The 21,325-nt window shown below is 43.2% G+C and overlaps 1 protein-coding gene across 4 annotated transcripts in view; it reads right to left on the reverse strand.

Annotated features, from left to right (window-relative positions):
- Positions 1–6,181: 6,181 nt before the first annotated feature.
- KLHL29 (kelch like family member 29) overlaps positions 6,182–21,325 on the reverse strand; it is a 408,889-nt gene continuing 393,745 nt past the window's right edge. For 3 of the 4 annotated variants that reach the window (XM_052809692.1, XM_052809687.1, XM_052809689.1), the window contains 2 exons: positions 20,397–20,541; positions 6,182–8,526 (listed from right to left, as the gene is read on the reverse strand). In XM_052809692.1, coding sequence (XP_052665652.1) covers positions 8,343–8,526; positions 20,397–20,541 — 329 coding nt within the window. In that variant the 3' untranslated portion in view covers positions 6,182–8,342. The remainder of the gene's footprint in view (positions 8,527–20,396; positions 20,542–21,325) is intronic. The other variant, XM_052809690.1, reaches the window with a different exon arrangement.

Below are 21,325 nucleotides of genomic sequence, written 5' to 3' on the forward strand. Positions count from 1 at the left end.
CAGGAGTTGAATTGGTTCTGCTGTGGTGGACTCCTCTGTGTTTTGTTTTGTTTACTTCTGTCTCTTGGCAAATGGGAATTTGTCAGAGTACATATGAGAAATGGTACACGTCGATGAGATGGGATGGCTGCTGGGAATGCTCACACCATTTGTCATCCTGGTTTTTTTGTGGAGATGAATTACATCGTGATGAAAACTCCTTTGCATCAATGTAAAATTTGAATTGTGCTGTAACCTGGAGATGTTTGACTGTGTATGGAAGTACTAGTCTGTAGAAGGTGACCTGTCAGCTTTGGGACTCTAGATTGGCAGGAAGGAAAGACTTGGGGAAGTTCCAAAAGGGCTGCCTTTGAAGTATTTACTCAGCAAAGAAAGTAAAGCAGAACCCAAAATATAGAAGATTAATTCATACTAGAAAATATTTTAAATTTGGACTAAATTAATTTGCTAAGAAATTGAGTCTTTCTGTTGTAGAAGGAAAAGAAAATAATGTTGTTCTAGTTAAGGAACTATTTCTCATCTCCGAAGCCCCAGCTCTAGTTCTGTTGTAAAGATCTTGTGTTCTCTTGCTGACTTTGTTACACCTTGTAGAATCCCTTTTGTATGTGGAGGCTACCTGGAAGAACAGTGATACCTGATTTTGGTGATAGGGAAGGACAGATTGCCAGTGTATTTTAGGTTTCTAATGAATATAATCCTGAAATGAGTTTTGAAGTGATGCCCGCTGCATTCTCTGTGACATTACAAAAGGTTTAGTGAGAGAAAGGAAATATAATGTGAATAGTCACGTGTTGTGACTGTTAACATCAGTTTAGTAATAATTTACTGGTTTGTGTAGACATTTCAAGTATTGGAACTATAAGCATGTAAGTACTTTTTCATGAAAGCACTGGAGATCTAACTGGTTTAAAATTAATGTCTAGCCTTTATATTTGGGTTAGAGTGCTTTGGAGTCTTGCTCTAAAATTTAAAGCATGTCCCGAAGGCAGAAAGCTTTTTTTAAAATAAAAAGCTTCCTTTTCACAAGATTCAGAGGACAGCAATGAAAGCACAAGCCAAGCATAAATTTTACAGTGTTAATCTTTTCAATACATGAGAATAAATTTTGGAAGTGGAAATGAGCTGACACCTAATGATGATTTAAATGTTTAGCAATTGGTCACAAAAATTCAGGTTTATTCACGGAGAATAATGTCAGCAGAAAACACTGTTTGTTGAATCTGATGCTGTGGCACGTATAATTTAATCTCATGCATGCGCAGGGTCTACTAACTTCTGTATGGTTTAACAGTCTTTCCAAGAACGGCATCTAGTCTTGATCTGCAGAGTTTGTACATCTACCCTGCTCTGAGCTTTTCGTCAAGTGGTTAAGCTCATGGGTAGAAACACGTGCCTGATTCCTCATTTGTTTTGGTCCGGCTTCTACTTCCAGGCACTGCTTCTTGTCTTCTCTTTATGTTCTAGACTCTTCGTACATATTTTTCCCCCCACAAAGATACTAATGCACTGTGATCAAGTAGCCTCTCAGTCTTTTTGCTGGGCAGAATGAGCTCTTTATGGCTTTTGCTGCATTTTCTCCAGCCTTTAAGTCAATTTTGTGGCTCTTTTCTGCAGTAGGTCAATTTTTCAACATCTAAAACATCTGTTCACAGAGGAAATTGATGTCATATTCCAGCGTTGGTCCCACCAGTGCCTTATATAGAGCTAAAAATCACTGATTCCTACTTACTGTTCCCCTTTTTACACATCCAAAGATCAATTTAGTCCTTTTATACCATCAGATTGGGCTGGGAGCTCTTGTTGCTCGACTCTTCTCAGACTTGCACCTTTTCATGGTGCTGTTTTCCATCCTCAGTGTCAGCCCTTCTCATTCCCACCTCTCTGAGGTCCTGCTTAGCTTTTTGAAAAGAAGTTTTGTTTTAGTGGTCCCAGCCAGCCAGAGAAGCCAGCCCAGTACATATGACTTGTTCAGTCCTCATTACCTTCTGCTCTGCTAATCTCTGTTTCCACAGGTCTGTGACTAGTGATTTATGTCAACGTTTTCCTTCAAGAACTTTGGAAGAAGAGGGTTCCCCTATTAGAAATACTCTGATAATACCAAATTGAGAATTACTTGAACAGATTAGATATTCCTCAATTAATCTGCCTATTCTTAGTCTGTTTAATATTTGCTGTCTGAATACTGTACAGTGAGAAAGTTGAAGTATTTTGTCACATGCTGTTGAAAATCTATTACCTTATCAATCAAATGTGTAATCCTGTCAGAGAATGAGATCAGGTTTGGGTGATACAGCTGATTTTCTAGATCATCATCGTATTTATTCTTATCTCTTTGATTCATGATCAGTTTAGTTAGATATCATCTTTCCATTTTTACTTGGGATTGATGTCAGGTGAATGCCCTGTAATTACCCAGTCATTTCACTTGCCCTTTTGATAACTGTTACATTATCAGCACTCTTTCTGAAATACCTACGTGTTATTAAAAATGAATGTCAGCAGGGCAGAGACTTATGGGCTTTTTAGAGGTGGTTGAGTGTTAGGTTACCTCCTGAATTTGAAAACCCTTATCCACTACGGAAAGTGTGATATCCTCTCCAGGTAGTTCGCAGTCTGGATGTCTTGATCCCATTGGGGATAGCTCTTGCCAAACAGAAATGTGAGCCATTCCTAAGCACCCCCAGCCACATTTCTACTCTTCATTTTCCCTGGAAAGGCTGTGTGTGGCATTTATATGTTCCAGTACATAAACGGGCAGCTTGCAGAAAAGCTGGGCATAAATTGAAGCAGGTAAAATTGAACTCGTTGTCAACAAGTACTGGAGCACTGCATTCATTGGACATGAAAGTAAATAACTTATTAAAAGACTATCTTTTTTAGTGGAAACAGAGTGGCTACAGAAATTGCAGTGGGCTTGGAAATTTAGGCTTGCTTTGAGAGCTGATTATTTTTACTTGAGTGGAGGGACAGTGTTTCTGGTAGAGCATAATGCTCATTGTACTCTTAAAGCATTTGGTGCATCACCTTCACTATTCAGTTCACCGATCCTTACTCTGATGCTGTCCACCAGCACAAGGACATTGTATTAGAAATTAGGGTCTGCTTTGTTTAAGTTCCCAAGATGTGGAGAGGAACTGGTTCCCTTCTACCTGTAAGAGCTATTATTTTTATAAAATTTTTTTTTTCTTTTAATGAGATGGGAAGCTGAAGCTTATGTAGGAGTGTCACTGGTGACCTTAGGTGTCTGCTCTTTAGCCACAAAAACATGAGAAAAGGTCACCGATGCTGGATGACAGAGAAAATGTGTGTGTTGCCTGTGGTGCGAGGCATGACTTCAAGCAATCTTCAGCTTAGCCCCAGTTGTCATCACAATTCCTAGTTCTGTATTAATTTGCTTATAAGCTACACACTGAAGTTGCCTGTCAAGCTATTAAAAAACCTGGGTTACTAGTGCTGTTCTCTGGACAGGTCGTGGAAGAGTTTGATACCGTTGCCAGTATGAATCTTGCTGTCTAAGATCTGGGATATGAACTCTGAAGGAAAAGAGAATGCTGTTCAAAAATAACCGATGATAAAATTAAAACCAGCAGGCAGCCTTTCAAACCTTCATTGTATAGACCACCACTAATGAAAAATGCAGAGGCAGATTTGGCTTGATGACAGCACTGGAGCTTCCTTCTCCCAGGTAGCAACTGAGCCAAAACATTTAATTCTGTGTGTAAAGCTGCTACCGATTTGAAGTAGAATTTGTTTAGATAAGAAAATTGGAATGTGTTACTCTTTTAAGAAATCCGCTAGCTAAACAGGAATTGCTAAAAGTAGTGTGTGTTATCAAAAGAAAAAACACTGGTGACTAGCAAAGGGAGAGTCGTTTTTTAACGTAGTCAGCCACTTTCTTTTTGTTTCCAGTCCCCAGCAGTTGGGAGACAGTGCTGGTCTGCTTGTTGTGGTTGCGCAGCTCGGCTAGAGGAGCCTGTGATGGCAGCTCTTGCTTTCAGCAATTCTAACCTCAGCGAGTGTTTAATCATGCCTCAAACAGATTGGCTTTTCAGAGGAAAAACGGTGTTTCTGTTCTGGTGTCGCTGTCCAGCTTAGTGGGATGTGTGCTGTGCCTGAGACACGGCCATCTGCTTCCCTCCAGACCATTTTCTTTCTGGCTTTTTCCGCAGTCTAAAGTTATCAACCCCAAACACTTGCTGACAATGGGAACTTACTGCTGCCTTCCCAGACGTGCTGGCGTCTCTACTTCAGCCGAAAGCATGTTTCAGCTCCTGTTTTTGAGCTGACTTGAAATGGCATTAAGGGGTGAGCTTAAGGGTCTCATCCTATTTAAAAAGCTTGTATTAGCATGACAAGTTGTAAAAATGTCAAAGTGGTTGCAGAGCCAGTGTCTTCCTAGGGACCTGGCGCAGGCCGCAGCCTGCCAGGACTTGACTGCATACGCTGTTTGTAGGTTTATCCCGTTATATTGTTGTTATATTAAGTCACCTTTTTCAGTTGGTGATGGGGAGGCGGCATGGTTCTGAGACCTTCCCCTTGCATTCGAGGCAGCGGAGAAAAGCTTTGGGATCGGTTCCAGTTTTTTCGGAGAAATTCTTCCCGGGAAGCTGGGCGGGTGGGTAAGTACTTGAAGCAGTTTGTGCCTCTGCTGTCTGGTGATTAAACATAATAGTATTCGTGAAGTCAGGCAGAAGTGCAGGCTGCGGCTCCTCTCCTAGCTAATCCCTGCAGTGGCGGAAAGTGGGTGCTCGTGCTGGCATTCAGTTTGTCTGGACTCCACCAAGGGCAAGCTGAAGTGTAACGAACGCTCTAACTAGCTTGCTGCAATTGCACTGTGCTAAGCTCAACCATAACACCTCGCTGCAGTTAATTAAAAGACAGGGTTGCTGAGGTTTTGTTAGTACAGTGTGTTTGCCACTAGATGAAACAACGGGAGAAAGGTGGATGACTTGTGTAAATTGTCAGGGATAGGTGATTACCTGAACGCAGTGAACAGCCCCCTTTGGAGATCACTCTCCTTCCCAGGTGAGCCAGGGGAGAGTCAAACCAGCGAACAAAAGAGTTTTTATCAGGCTGCTGAGCCAGCCTCTCCCCTGAATTTCTTAAAGCTTTTGAGAAAAATCTCTGAGCAGATATGTGCACGAGTCATTTGGCAAAAGTGCTCAGCCAACTTCCCAGAGGGGAACTAAAATAATTTCCACATACAAGTAAAGCAAATAGCCTGTGTCTTGTTCATCCTACCAAGTATTATTGACTAGTGCTGAGTAAGAGATCTTTGCAGAGCGTTGATGACAAGGTTGGCAACTCATTCCACTTGGGCTGGATTATTGCAGCATGGTTGTGTAATATTGAATTGCAAGGCTTTTAGTAGTCTTCACAGGCAGCTCAACCTGAGTCACTAAGCCTAAACTAAAACGTTTAAAAACCGCGGTTCATGCTTTTAAATACTAGCATAGATATACTCTGTAAGAACTGGAGACAATTTCAATATATGTTAGATTCTTCCTGTTAATGTGTAGAACAGATACTGCCTCCTAAGATCCAGCTGAAATGTTGCACTGCGGTGGTATTTGAAACTAGTTGTATCGTATTTGGCACATCTTTGTTCCATATCCAGTTTTACAACTACCAGGTGACACCCTAATGAAACATCAAAGAAACCACGAATGGTTGCACTTAAGTGCTCCCTGAAAGATGTATCCAGTGAGTTAGAGCTCCCACTCTGGATATGAAGGAATTTAGACCATAAGGCAAAAGCGGCTTTCATCTTTTAGACATTGCAGCAGCAGTGCAGTACAAATCCTAACTTTCATTTAAAACCAAACCAAACCAACCCCAAAAGCTGTTTATCAATGTTTTTTTCAAGACAGTTCCCTAAACTATCTTGAGTTTTTTTGTTCTCTACTTACTAGTAAGTTTGGGAAAATAGATGAAGAAACAGGCTTGCTGAATAAAATACAAAATCACTTCTAAGAATTTTTTTGGAAAGGAGAACAGAAGTACTTTGGAAGCTACTGAGCATTTAAATATTAGCAGTACATTTTTGGATTTGCAAGAGAAGCTAGCTGGATGGAATGAACACGTTTTCATCCATGGCTGGGATGAAACCTGAAGTCACTGTTCATGCAGTGTTGTTTCTTGTTCAGTTGTGACAAAATTAATCCAATCTGGATGCTGAATCTAGATCTATAAATATATTTATTATAATATAACAAGAACTTAACAGTAAACATAAACTATATACAATACCATTACAGATAACCCTGTTTTTAATATTATTCACAGAAATAGCCAGTTTTGTTCCAGTGTGAGAAATGAAGAAATAAGCTAAATTGGAAATGTTGAATGTGTTTAGGTCTTGTTGACAGGTAGCACCTCCTTTGGAGGTAGACACACACCAACACTAAAATTAGTCCTGCCCCAGGCAGTTAGAAACTTGTGCTCCAATCTTTAGGTTCACACTTGCACCCTGTTTGACATAAATACTTTAAATGACATACTAGTATATAATTTTGTTGTGCTTATTATTTTTTTTTTTCTTCAAAGAATAAATAAAACAACTGCATAACAAAGGCTGGAACCTCACTGTCAAAATGAGAGACTTGAGTCACCCTATAGCTTGACTCAGTTGACTTGAGCACTTTTTCTTTAAATACTGCAAGATACAAATTTCATTTTTTTCTTTTATTTTATAAACGATTATTAACAAAATAAGATGATTAGCTAACCATCTGCATTGATTTCCCCAAAGCTGTAGGCAGACCTCCCTCCATATAAAAAGGCTAGCATATTTGGTATGAAATTCAACTAGATATTGACTGTAAGATCTCACCCACGCCTTGTATAGGACCCTCCTTCTTGAATTACTGGCATGGCATTTGGGATTTGAGTCTGCAAAGGCAAGTATGGCAACTTTTTTCCCTCTACTTGGAAAGAAATCAGACAATCCTTAGCTTGGGGTTACTTCCTATTTGTGAATTTTAAGATTCTTTCCCCTGCCCCCTCTATGTTACCCGGTCCATCTCCCATTTGATCCTTTTATGTATAAATTTATAAAGAATTTCCACATCACAATGCTCTCTGGATAGACAATATTTTAATATATATAAAAATATAACCCCTGTGCTGTGCATATACTTACAACTCTACATAGTAATCATTTTAAGTCTCTTATACTGGGCTTAAGTCTATGCATTTTTCTACCATGGGATTTAAACTCGTGTGTTTAAAATCTGTAAATAAGAGAAGTATAACGTTTCCACACCTATGGGAAAACTTGAAAAATAAAATAAAAAACTTCTCAGACTTTACATAAAAGATAGTGGCGTATATCCCAACGTAAGGAATTTTGGTTGAGAGCCAAAACTGAGTGCGTAGCCACAACAGGAGGCATCTTCTCCATTTGATGAAAACGTGGAAATCCCACACTACACTGTGTGTTTTAATGTGATCCCAATCAGAAGTGAAGAGCGGGTTTATCAGGAGAATGCCTCTGGAATCGAAACTGTTTTAATTTTGCATTACGGGAATTGAGCACTGCTAAGTTTGCTCATCGGCAGAAACCGGGAGGAGAAGGTTTAGAAGCACACACACCCCCCCCCGCCCCCGACCTGTGGGCATGGCCACACGTGCCCACACAAGTATCACCGGGAGCAGAAACTCATCCAGCCCAACAGACCTTTTTTTTCATCATTTTACATGGAATTTATTACCAATGGCTATTCTTCTCCCCAGTCCCCACCTCACCCCTCTTCTGGGCTCTGTTCTAGAGGACTGAAAGATTCATTTGATCTGATGGAAGACTGACATCAACGTAAGCCATCTGTCACACAAGATTTCTCTCAGTCATTGGTATTGAAAAGCATGTATTTGTTAAAAACAAATGTAGGAATCAAAGTGGTAAGGACACTTTGACCTTTCAAATAGATTGATGTCTAAAGTGTAATAGTAAAACTAATCTGCATGGTTATCTTAAGAATCAAGCTTGAGCTCTAAAGTAAAATGCAGATTTTTTTTTTTCCTCTCTTCCCCAGCTTAAAAAATATGTGAAATTCTATTGCACCTGGGTTGACCAAAAGCCGACGTCCAGAACAAGTGCCACTATAACATCTAGTGACACCCTTGTATTATTAAGTTACAATATCTTACATAGCACGGAGCTCTCTGCTCCTTTTCACCAAAAGGTGAGGATGATTTTTCTACATTCAATGTAGACACTATTCAAGACTTTAGAGCAATATGTTCACTGGCTGGCTTTGCTGCTTTTGTTTCTTAAGTAGTAGTATTCTTCTTGCCTGCTTTCAACAGGTACAAACAGTTCTCCATCCAATTCCTGGGTAATATCAGCCGCTCTGAATGTACTTCTTGATTACTACACAGCCATGTCGAAAAACAGGGCAGGGCATATTTGGTAGAAGTGTCCATGTATTTGTTTTAGGGTCGTAGGCTTCCATGTTTCCCAGGGCAGGTCCTTCGCTGCTAACGATCCCACCAGTGGCATAAATTTTTCCATCCAGAACCACAGCACTGTATTTTTAAAATAAAGAAAGTTTTAGTTAGTCTTCTTACCCAATAATTTTCTTTTTAGGATTAAAACAAACCCAGTCTTTCATAACAAGGGGTAAACGACGAATGCATCTTTTATCTATATAAAGTGTGTGTGGGCATTTCTTTTCCCTCTCTCTCCCCCAAATTAATCCTCTTTATGTTTCTGCCAGGTAGGTAAATGTTGTCTCTAATTTAAACAACGGAAATTAGTCCAAGTAAGATGTTTCTCCAGCCCACAACTGGGATCGGCAGCAAATGTAGCAGGATGATGTGTCCCTGTAACACCATGCACATGTGAAAGCAATCCAAGCAATTCAGAGTCCCTGCCGCCTCGGTTGGAATAAACCCTTGCTTCAAGTTACTCCTCTAATTATCAATGAATGCTGCAAAGTGGGGAAAAAACCTCTGAAAAATGCTCTGTTCCTTCAGCCCCTTCCATGGTCACGCTCTGGCGCGGGAGCCCGGAGGTCCTGCTGACTTGTCCTCCTTGCACACCCAGGAGCGGGGGTGTCAAGTGGGAAGCCAACCCGGGGCACACAAATCTGATGGTTGGGGATGTGCAGCTGAGGGATTGCCAGAGGAGCTATATGTTGGCATCTAAAGAAGACAAAAAACCTTACTGCTTTTTTAAAATGGAAGTGTTTGACTTCAGACATCTCTTGCAAATCAAGGATAATGAGGCTGGGCTAATCCTGTGGTCCATAGGCTCTTGATAGGAGGGAAGGTACCTAGGTGTGGAAGGTATTTGAAAGAAAAATTGCCCTTTGGCCTCATCTCTTCCTCCTCCTCCTTCCACTTAATGCCTTGGCCTCTCCAGCAATCATGCGTAGGGCATGACACTTGCTTTGGGCTAATGAAGACAGACAACGAGGGGCTGGGCTCCTGGGTGGGTATTTGGAAAGGGCAGAAGGATGACAGAGGTAGCAGGCAGCTGGCTGGGAAAAGCCTATGCAGGGCTGCTGTGTTCTCCATGCTGCCTTCCCAGTGCGTGGGGGGAACCCAAAAGTGGGGGAGGCTCTGCTTTTCATCTGCTGGGAAGCCTGAGTTTGGCCCCCAACATTTGAAGATGATGTTAAGCTGGATGGGGTTGGTGGTGGCTTTCTGGTGGTTGGGGTCCCTTCCAAGAGGATCTGGTGGATAGTTGTGTTGGGAAGGAAAATGGAGACTTGGAGAGTATGTACACACCAGAGGACAGCAGCGAGAAAAAGAGGGAGGGGAAGACGAAAAATTAATTACAGCCAAGAAGGTGGCCTAGATCAAAGAAGGTGGAGAAGGGCAGCAACCCTGCAGGCTTGGTAAAAGCAAAGTCATTTCTTCTGGCTAATTTTGGAGCAGCGGGAAGAAGGAGGATAAAAAGTGATAAAGGCAAAAGACAGAGAGCACTGGAAGACCCAGGGTGAACTGAGACTAAAATGGCACCGACAAAGCCACATGTTTCTGAAGAACACAAAACTCTGATGTCCTTGCCGGAAAAGCGGAGCCTGAGGTTAAAAATAAACCCACAATGACAACAGTGAGGACTTAAATAAGCCTAGTCCCTGGGTACTGCCAGGAAATAGGAAATAATGAGAATCTTGTCAAAATAACTGTTAATCTGAAAGGAGGAGGAAGGAGAGAGAGAGACTTGAAACACTTGATTAGAGCCTATCCACAAATCAGCAGGGCTGGATGATACATAGCCCAGGGTCCTAAGGGAGTTCGCTAATGAACTTACTGAACCACTGGTAATTATTTTTGAAACGTCAGGGAGAAACAGGGAAGAACGAGGACTTGAGTAAAGCAAGTGTCATCCTGAAAGACGGCTCTGAAAGAGAACGAGCCCACCTCCAAAGGAGCTGGAGCTGGTGGTGGAGAGGCACTGCCCAGCAGGGACTCCTGCCAGGGCTGAGGTCCCTCTGGCCAGGAGGGAGCAGAGATGGCAGGACCAGCAGACCCAGTAAATCAGACAACCGTGCAAATTAAGCCACGGTTTAGGACTTAAGGTATTTGTTGTGGGGTGGGAAGCCCGTCTCTGTATTGGAACAAGTTACTATTTAAAAGCAAGACAGGCTGGGAATTGCAGCTTGCAAAAATACAGCATGAGGAGGGGAGAAGGATGGTCCTACCCCATGGTGAAACAGTCCTGATGTGGTGGAGGGGCTGCAGAAACCAGCAGGATGAGAGTTTAGAAATGAGGCCATGGGGTAGTGGTTGCTGTTTGTGTTTCACTTTTTTTTCTTAACAGTGAAGCTGAAGGAGATGAAAGATTATTTGAATTGGGATATGGTTTGGGATGTGCTGGGCAGAAGAGGGGCCAATGTCAGAGATGGACTGTGGTACAAAGCAGCTTTGCTGCCTTGGTTCTCTAATGAAATGCTGATCAGTCATTAAAAAATTACCCCTACACAAAGCTTGACAGAAAAAAAAACCCCCAAACAAATGGGTTAATTTAGCAATTTAACTGGGTGAAGTGGGAAAAACCAAACAAACTTCCAAAGAAAAAAGATCCCCAAGAAAGATCTGGCTGCAGAACTATCAATAATGGGCAATTAAAAGAAATACTAGTGTGGAACATGGAGCCTGGGGCCGGTTCCATCAGTGTTGATGGTCAAGGTCCAGTGCCCATGAATGGCCTCAGCCAAGTTTTAATTTACTGGTGCAGACACACTAGTGTAGATGACAGCACCTCACACCAGCACAGGAGAGGACCTTGATGGCTGCTGCCACTTGCATACGAGGCCTGTCTAATACTTCCTGCTCATTACCCGATGCGACTGCTCTGCACGGAGCTTTTGATCTGGATGGGAAGGATGGGATGGACAGGGGGAGGACCCTGTGTGAAGACCTTTCCATCTGTGCTCTAGGTGACCCTGGGAACAGGAGCCAAGCTACCACCAGCCCTTCCTACCTGGCTGTGTGCTGCATAGCTGAAGTCTGGCCTTAAGTGCCAGGTATCCCCTTGGTCATCTAGTGTTAGGTCTCTAAACAGGGACATGGGTGCTTTACAAATTCCTGTGAAGTATCTTAGCTGCCCACATTTCTTCTAGTAAAGTCTCCTCTGTGTCATGTTTAGTAGCAGCTACTCTAAGCCAGAGCTGCTGCCACCGTAGAGCCGCTGAGTAGCTAAGCACACCCTCCTGAAATGATCTGGGTCCGGGTTCCTCCCCAGCCCATGCTCTGGATTAGAGGTTACAGCGGGTGGGCAAATGTTGCTCTCGTTCTCCAGCACCTGGGCTACAGCACTGAAGGAAATTCCTGCCCAGCAGCTGGGACAAGCAGCTCAATCCTGTAACCTCCCAACATGGTGCTAATGCGTTGGGGAAGAAATGGATGCTGAATTCCACCCTGTGAAAGACTGTATGAATTTTAAGTAGTGATTAGAGTAGCTTCTGTCCCCTCCATATGCAATTCCCATAGCTAAAACTGGCCTAACGCTTAGCTTGTGAGTCATGCCTGAGGTTAAGAAAACCGGTGAGCTACTGCTATCAAGAAATAGGCAGTTTTAAGTACGCAGTGGGTACAGGGGACTTTGGAGACATTCAGGCATCTCCGGGGCTAAAGTGGCATGTAGGTACTTAAGATCAATTAGGAATTTAGTCCTAGATTGCTGCTACTTTGCAGTATTAGAACAATCACTGCTAATTTCTGGGACATTAGGGAGTAGGAAATTCAAGTGGGCTCTAAAACCCTGAGGAAAGTGAGTGGAAAGGAGTATGCTCATTGCTCTTTCTTCATTACTGTGACAATATTTCTTTTCTCCCCTCCCTTCCATCCCATCAGCTGTAAAAACATCATTACCAAGGCTGACGTACAAGGAAAGAAATAATTACAATAATTAGGATGAGAGTTTATTGCTTGGTGCCATTAATCCTGAGAGATAAAATGATTACAGGCTGTCAGAGCCTGGGAAGGAATGAAGCTTCGCACCACAGAGCCTCACTGGGAGGACACAAACTCTCCAGCAGCTTCGGGGGCAGCGACCTCCCCAGCTAAGGAGCAGCCGGACCTCCATCTCTCCAGCAGCACGCCCAGGGTGAACGTAATTGGCATCAAAATGGAGGTCACTCCATCCACTCCTTCCAGGAAAACACATTTCAACATTTTGCAAATTATTACCCGGCAGGCTAATGACCCTGCTTTCTACTCCACAGGTAATTACTGTCGTTTACTAGACAGGCTTCACCTATAGCCCTGCAGCCAATTCACTGGAGGTGCCAGGGCGTCCTTCATTGCCCAAACCATGAGCAGTGTCAGAGGATCACGCTGTGACTATCCCCCAACACTGCCACCACTAGTCTGGTCCATCTGCTGACCTCCACGAAGCTATGAATCACAATCCTAAGAAAATCCCCTTGAGGCTGAGGTGCACCAAGGGCTGGTGGGGACCTGGCTGTCCATGGTTGGAATGCTTGTGTAATCTAAACACCCTTTAAATCTCTTCTCGCCTACCCTCCTCGCGGTCCTTCCCCAGCCTGAGAAAACAGGTGGCAGAGAAGATCCCTCTCTGACAGCTGGCCATTAAAGGACTTGATGGACAAGGCGAATCATTGAATCATAGACACATAGAATAGCCCAGGTTGGAAGGACCTCAAAAGATCATCTGGTCCAAGCTTTCATGGGAGAGGGACACTAGATAAGATTATCTAGTGCCCTGTCCAGTTGCATCTTGAAAACCTCCAGTGATGGGGACTCGAGCATGTCCCTGGGGAGCTTGTTCCAGTGGATGATTGTTCTCACCGTAAAAAATTCTTATATTGAGATGAAACCTCTCCCAATGCAACTTGAACCTGTTGCCCCTTGTCTTCTCCATGTGGCTCCTTGTGAAGTTAGAGCCTCCGTCCTCCTTGTAGTCGCCCTTTAAGTGCTGGAATACAGTGTGAGGTCCCCCCAAGCCTTCTCTTTTCCAGGGAGAAGGGACCAAGCTCCTTCAGTTTTTCCTTATAATGCAGGTTCTCCACCCCTTTGATCATCTTCGTGGCCCACTTCTGGACCCTCTCCAGTCTGTCTGTGTCTTTTTTGAATTGTGGGGACCATAAGTGGACACAGTACTCCTGGTGCAGCCTGACAAGCGTTGAGTAGAGTGGGATGACCATATCTCTATCTCTGCTAGTAACACCCCTGCAGATGCAGCCCAGGATCTGATTTTCCCTTTGTTGCTACATTTGGCTTTGCATTGCTTTTTAATTAACTTTTTTAATCACATGTAAGCAAAACTAAGCATGCTCCAGCTCAGGCATGGAGCACCAGGGCTCGGCATCCACGAGCTGGTGGTGCTTTCAGCTGGGGCCCTGCTCAGGCAGCTCAGCTGCCATTTGCTTTGTGGCCTCCTTCCCACCAAGAGTGTTATGGACCCTCTACTTTTCATTCAAAAGCATCTTACAGTGAAAGTGTCCTGGTGGGCAGTAATTTAGAAACAACTCAAAGTGGAAGATGTCAGTGCCTCTTTTCTGTAGTGTTTGAGAACCGAGTGCCTGGGAGCTCCTGCTCCAGCCCTTCCCTCTCCCGGTTGTGATGGCTAGACATAGCACCAAGCAGTGGGACTACCAGCAGTCTGTTAGTTTTGCTTATTATTATTATTTTAAAATTTCCTGCTTAATCCTAAAGATCACATCAGCCTTATCAGGAAATGTTAAAAAATACCCCTTTCCTGTAATGTCTGGGGTTGTAAAAGATTTGAAATGGCTGAATTAGTGTGTTGTTTTGACTCCCTGAAACTTAGTATCTTCTGAGGCTACAACCAAAGCTCCTCTCCCTCCTCACTCCTGGCTATGCATGCACACACACAAATTTATTTGGAGCAGTTCCATAAACATTATTAAATATGATCAGTTAGATAGACACAGAATCTGCTTAAAAGAAGAAAAATCCCCACAATTATTAGTGGATGGATTTCCTTCCTGCCCTAAGATTTCAGGAGGGCTTTACTGGAGGTGGAACTGAATGATGCTCGTCAACTGGCTGGAGTTAGCGCTAGGATAAGAGAAGCCGGCAGGGTACCAGCTACTGTGGGAAGCGGCTCTGTGCGGTGCTAGGCAGAACTGCAAGTGCCCCTTAAGCTTTTGCTTAAACTGGGGACCTTTTAGCGAAACCTGCACAGTGGTTTGCAGCACCGAAGCGGAAGGCATTGCCGCTGTCTCCGTGGGTGGCGGTGCGCAGGGTGCCAAAGCGTTGTCCCCAGTTTGGTAGTGGTGCTGACAACCTGTGTGGTTGTTTGCGGCCGGGTTGGCAGCCAGGTTGTTATGTGTGAGAGGGCTCAAGCTCGGGTGGCTGTGTTGTGCTGCCAGAGGTGTCATCTTTACAATAAGATGGATAAATGAGGGTCCAGATTAGTCATGGTCAATTAGGAGGATATCATGACACTTTTTGGACTGGGATTATTAGTGTGGGTGTTTTGGCCAAGCTCCAGTTATATTCTCCCCTACTCCATGAGCACTTTCCCTTGCTAATGATCCAAAACCATCATGCGGCATTGTTACTGGTTGCTGAAAACCAGCAATGTTTTATTCCAAAGTCTGTCGCACATCAGTAACGGCCCGAGTGCTCTGTCTGTATCAGTTACGCTTTAATGCACACTGAAATCCTTCATGTCATCAACTGCTACAGAAATTATTGCTATTAGTCTGGTGTGGCAGTTCTCATCTGCTGTCTGTGGAGCATAGTCCCAGCCACACGTCTCCTTCCAGATATGCTGGAAGATTTCAGTTTTCTCTTCCTGACCACAAACACTTCCAGCTGCAAATGCTGCCTTGCTGAACAGACCAGCCTTTACATCTGCGGGCTCGAGAAGAAGGAACTGTGCTTTGTAATAGCTTCACATGGGACTATCCACCCAAACAAGCTGTGCTCTAACCCCTTCCAGTGCCTGGAGTTACCATGAACTTTGCAATGAGGAAAGGAATCAGCTGGGGGAGTCTGCGGCTGGTGCTGTACATTAGCAATGCCTAGTAGTTAAGCACAGGAGTCACCATGCTTCGCTGTTCAAGAACAAGGGTTTATTTAAAAAGAAGGAAAAAAAAAAGAAAATATCCACAGACCAAGCCTGGTTTTGTGCTGTTCAGTCCGAGTCGAAGTTTTATTAAAGATTTCCATTCGGCAGAACCATCTAATAAATCTTACTGGTTAACAGTCGGAGGAGGAAGAAAATGCTTTTCTGGTGTCTGTTGGGAATTGCTGGTACTAAATTAGCTGCTCTGGAATTATTGCTGGCACCACCACGCTGCGGCTCGTGGAGGCTCTCTGTAGCACACTCCTGTTTGCACGCTGCCTGCATCCTAAGCAAGCAGAATATGGAATTTTTAATCATGCACAGAAATGCATTTGGTATTCTTTTTGCTCATGGAAAAGTAGACTCTTGAAGAGCATGGCAGGAAGGGAAAACGCCTGCCTGCAAAGGCAGGACTTGCCAGTGCTGGAGGGGAGGGATGTCTTTGCAAGTCTTTCTGGAGGGAGGTGTCCATCAGAGCAAGGTGTGATCATCTCAGCTCTTCATCCTTGTCGGCTGCTGTCACCGCCTCCAAAGATCCCACAGACTTGGATCTGCCAACTGAGATGGGGTCCACTTGGCAAACAGGACACACTTTCCTGATGTTTGGGAAATGTCAAATATTTCCCTCACCCTCACATGTCACATAGAGGATATTCAAGACCTGTGCGTGACCTCAGTGAATTTTACAACGTTTCAGGCATATTACAGCTCTTTGCCCACTTGGCACCATCCCTCAAAGGGTTAACTCTAGGTCAACACGAATTTCTTAATGACTTCCATCAGGCTGGGCTTCATCTGAAAATGATGCTCGATTTGCTCTTCTGTTGATTGTGAGCTGGAGACCTGAACCATTTATTTTTCATTTTCATTAGAAGTAATTTAACTTGATATTAAAACCATTTGAATGGACCTTTAATTTTTCATACGCGAGGAATGTCACACACATTTCTTTTCCCTGTGCTCAAAGCCATCACGCTCCCTAGTCACTAACATGTAGAAGCAGGGCAGATAAAAATAAAAGTGATGCGGTCAAGATTTTTCCCAGCAAATTCAGTATTGAGTGATTCCTGGTGAGAGGAGATCAATAGCATGCAGTTAATTTTTAAGTTGTTTATGTTGCTGCTTTTAAACCATGTTTTTTGTGATCCATGCTAATGAGCGGAATGAGGAATTTATAGATTCATAGACTAAGGTCAGAAGGGATCTCTGTGCTTAGTTAATCTGAGTTTGTGTATACGCAGGCCATGGACTTTTCCCCAGGCAGCATCTCTCTTGGAAACATATCTAATCTCCTCCTAAAAACACCGAGTGTTGGTGAGTTCGCCCCCTCCCTTGCTGGTTCACTGTTTAATTATCTTTGCTGTTGGGAAAGTGCCTCACTTCAAGGCTGAGATGTGTAACTTGACTTTCTAGCCCTCGTAACCTGCTATGCCTTTGTCTGCGAGACTGAAAGCTTTTCCACTTGCTCCCAGTGATCAAGTCACCTCTCAGCCTTTCTTTGATAAACTCTTTAAATTTTATGTCAAAGATTTGATTTGCAACCCGGGGTCATTTTTGCAGCTTCCCTTTGAAATTCTGCTGATAATTCCACATGTTGATGCGTGGACCCAAGACCTGCATTCATCTCGCCAACGCCACATGCAGCAGCACTCTCTCTTCCCAGTTTCAATTTGTTTTCATTTCAGTGTTAGGGCTCACATTATATATCCAATATTGCATTGACCTTTTGTCCACTGCATTGCGATGAAAGCTCTGAGTGGCCTCCTTTATGTCCTCCTCTGAGTGCCTGACTTTCGAAGGGGAGCAGGGCTGCTATGCAGGTACAGTACGCGATTGTGCTTCCTCCATGTATTACTCTGCATTTAAAATACCGGTGCTAGGTTGAGACCGTCTAACTGTGACATGCAGATAACTGGCTAAAATAGCTCCTTCTGTAATATTTTTACCCACCAAGTGCTATGCCACCTGCAGCCTTTACCAGGGGAGATTTTCTATTACCTGGATTGTTGGTAGATATATTAAATAGCATTGAAGAAGAATCAATGCTTGCTACCGGTGGCCTTGCTCAATGATATCTTCTCATTAACAACTACATTTTGAGATCTGTCAGTGAAGCAGATTTAATCTCTCTAATGTGTGCCTTGTTAATTCCATATAATACCAGCCAAATACCTTGGAGAAATCGCAGTATATTATAGCATCACAGTTGTCTTTAGCAGCCAGGCATGTTTTATTAAAAAACAAAGAAAGAACCCAATTTCCCCCCCAAAAAGCAAAAGACAACAGGTTGGTTTAACAAGACCCATTTTCCAGGAAAGCACATTGATTGCTGTTCATTATATTATTAGCATCTAGTTATTTGTTGATGAAATCCCAAATTAACCACTCTGGTATTTTGCAGCGGACCAACATGAGGCTAAATGAGACCACTTAGCCTGATGTTGATACTTTGGAAAATTAATTGCTGCACTAAAATTCTCCCTTTTACCTTTTCAAAATATGGAAACTTTGGCAGTGCCCTGATCCATCCTGAACTGTAAGAGTTATTAAAAATCAACATTAGTGGTTCAGTCAGCTTCTCAGCAAAGTCTCTAAAGATGCCTCCATCTAAGACAGCCGGGTTGCCTGATTTGAGAACTTAATTTCTGAGTTCACATCTTTCCTTGCTGCCAACAGTGACCTCTTTTGGTCCCTCACAGCAGATTACGGAACCAAACCTTCTTGCTCCCTTCCAAATACAGATGAGAAATACCCATCCGATCGGTCTGTGTTACACTTTGCTACCTCATCAGCAATGGTTTTGTAATGGATTAAAATTACAAATTTGATCCCAGAAGGTTTAAAGTGCCTTTCTTTTTACTTCTATTAGCCCTTAGTACTTTATTGGTTCCCTCAGCCTCCTGTAGCAGCAGCCAGTTTTTAACCTATTTGTTACTGCTAACCTCCCATTTTCCCTATTTCCATACATGCTGATTTATTTAGTTTTTGTCATAGGTTTTACATGTCCTGTTGGCTGAAATATTTTTCCTTGACCGTTTCCCAGCACATTTAGGAATTTTTGAAATTGTGCCTTTCTGGCATCCAGTTGGGATGTACTGAACTATTCTTTTTTTGGTGACTGTCCCACTATAAATGTAGGTTTCTAGTCCACTATTGCTTTAGGCTTTAGAAAAAAATGTAATTTAAAAGTTTGAAGTTTCTTTTTACTGATGGGTGTTATATTGTACTTAAGCAAAGCCAGTTTATTACAGCAGCAGCTAATATTTAGGTCCCTGGTTCACTTTCCTTGGGCCATCACAAGGTCTCCCACTGGATTCCCTTCTGCATGGTGCAGAGCAAAGCATCCCTTCACATTAGAAACCCTGGGAAGTTTTCAGGTGAGATGCTCAGCCAACAGCCCCTGGTTGAAATCATCCATGCAATTTCTTTTGTATTCCAGATGATACTTAATTAACAGGTTTTTTGTTATGTTTTACAAAACAGAGATGTTCAAAGACCAGTTCAACCCTCCCTATGGGAAGATACAGGAATGTATCAAATGTACAATTCCCTCGCGTTTCATTTTACTGGTTAGGGCTCTAATCGTGGGCTGTGTCGTACCCTGTATTTCTGTTTTTTCAGGAGAAAAATACCATTAGCAGCTGCCTGAGCACTGCAGGCTCCTCTTCATCCTGCTAGAGCCAAGGGCCAAGGAAGACCTGACCTTAGGGCTCTGCAGATGGAGCCGGCTGCTCGGCCCCCTTCACTTCCAACACAATGGGCTTCAGCAGCCAAGAGAGGGCGCTCCTTAAATTAATAAAAGAAAGGGAAAAAAAGGAGAAAACCAGGAAAAAGAACTAGCAAAAAGAGAAAAACTGAGCATGCTTTCTGAAAAAGGAATTTTCTCATCTGCACCAAAGCAAAAGGTTAAATGCAACAACTTAAAACATGGAGGTGTTTTTCAGCCGTAGGATGGGGGCTATGGACACCCCTGGGGCAAGGAGCAGAGCTGTTGGCTGAATGTTTGGGAGATGCAGGTCCAGCTGCTGCCCCATCGCTGCTACTCCTCCCACCCCACCCCGTGGTTTTTTTTGCCGGGGCACTTGCCTGGCACAAGCCCTCCACCCTGGTTTTGCCCAGTGCCTCAAGACGCTGCTGCATCGACCACCGATAACAAACCCTCACCCAGTGCCTGCGGCAGCATTCGTGGAGCAGCGATGGCTTTTCCCCATGAAACCGATAGCTCAGCCAGTCCCCACCATGGGGATCTGCTCTGCGAGGGGCTGGTGCTGTATAAAGCCTGAAACAAGTCCATCTTTCTTTAACAGCTACATAGTACTTTTAAAAAGACCTTTAAGTTCTGCCAGTACCTGCCATGGGTGCCAAGTCTTATTTTTGTCAGCTGATTTGGGAAATTTGTTAAACCTGTGACCAGGATCAGGGAAGCGAGCCCAAAAAGCAATCAAAAGCACGTAATAAATAATAATTATCAGTGTGTGGTGCTTACTCAGTATTCTTTTTTTTTTCATGGATCTTTTAGTTAGTTAGCAAAAACATGTTCCACATTATGGTGGTCTCTCCTACAGTGGGTATTTATCATCCTTCGGTTACACATGGCAGCCTGAGGAAACCAGCATTCCTGTAGTCACTGGAGGAGCCCCACACACGTCCCTCCCCATGATCCATCGCGCCTGAATGTGAGAAGACATATGAACCATAGTAGGGTCCTGGATGTGCACTTTGGGAAATGCTGCATCTCTGAACACGTACAAACAAGAGATGAAGAAATACCCCAGGTGGTACACACCTCCCTTCCCCTCTCCCCTTCACTGTTAGGTTGTATTAGCTTATTTATCAGCAGAAAATGTTAAGGCACCGGTAATTCAGTTTTAATGTTTTTTCTCACCTGCAGAACTGCCTGGAGTGGTTCATGTTGGGACCTGCTTTAATATTGCCTTTCTCTGGGTCATAGATGGTGGTTGCTCGTGCATAAGCTCCTCCAAGAATAAAGATGAACCCATTGAGAGTGACTGCAGGAGCATATTTGTTATCTGTCAATGGAAAGCAACACTGAGATCAGTTTTAGGCTCAGGTTTGGAGACTGTTTTTTTATTTATACATTCCTCTTATTTATAGATAAGTCACGTTTCTCTAAACCTCCAAGGCTAGGGAAAGAAAAATGAGGAAACCTTTCCTGGTTTTGTTCTCCTCTCTCCAACTTCTCAAAGGCACTTTTAAAGTTCATCAGTCCTTCATCCCCTAGTACGCACCTCCCTCTAAACTGTTAAAGTACAATTATCCTCTCCCAAAGCCTAATGGGAGTCACCGTGAAAGCTCCACTCTTACATATGAAATTAAGGTGTCAAGTTGTTTCAGAATTTTGAATTGTTGCAAATTTTAACTCAGATGCTTCCCATGCCTGTGCAGCAGCTAAATACAGAAGAAACCCACAGCGCAGAGAACCGCTTAATAATATCCAATAGTTGATTCTCTTTTGTATTCTGCTTTTGCTTGTGGGAAGGTCACCCACATAATCCATAAGATTTTCTGAGACCCAGTTTTTTTCCCCTTCATCTGTCTCGTAAATTCACCTGCATTTTTATTTTCAGATGTGTGTGTACCTCCAAGCAGTCCTGTATTTTAGCAATGAACTTATCCTAAGCCAAGTTCAATCAGAGTTTCCAAGGATGCTTTAAAATTCTTGTGTTAGCTGTGGCATTATTAGAAATATTGGTAGAACTAACCATAAATTATTGAATAAAATAATTATAATTTAATTAGTTGACTTGTCCCGTATGCTGCTAGCATGCCATATGCACGTTATTAAATATGAGC

This window comes from Harpia harpyja, chromosome 15 (assembly GCF_026419915.1).
Source record: "Harpia harpyja isolate bHarHar1 chromosome 15, bHarHar1 primary haplotype, whole genome shotgun sequence".
NCBI lineage: Eukaryota > Metazoa > Chordata > Aves > Accipitriformes > Accipitridae > Harpia > Harpia harpyja.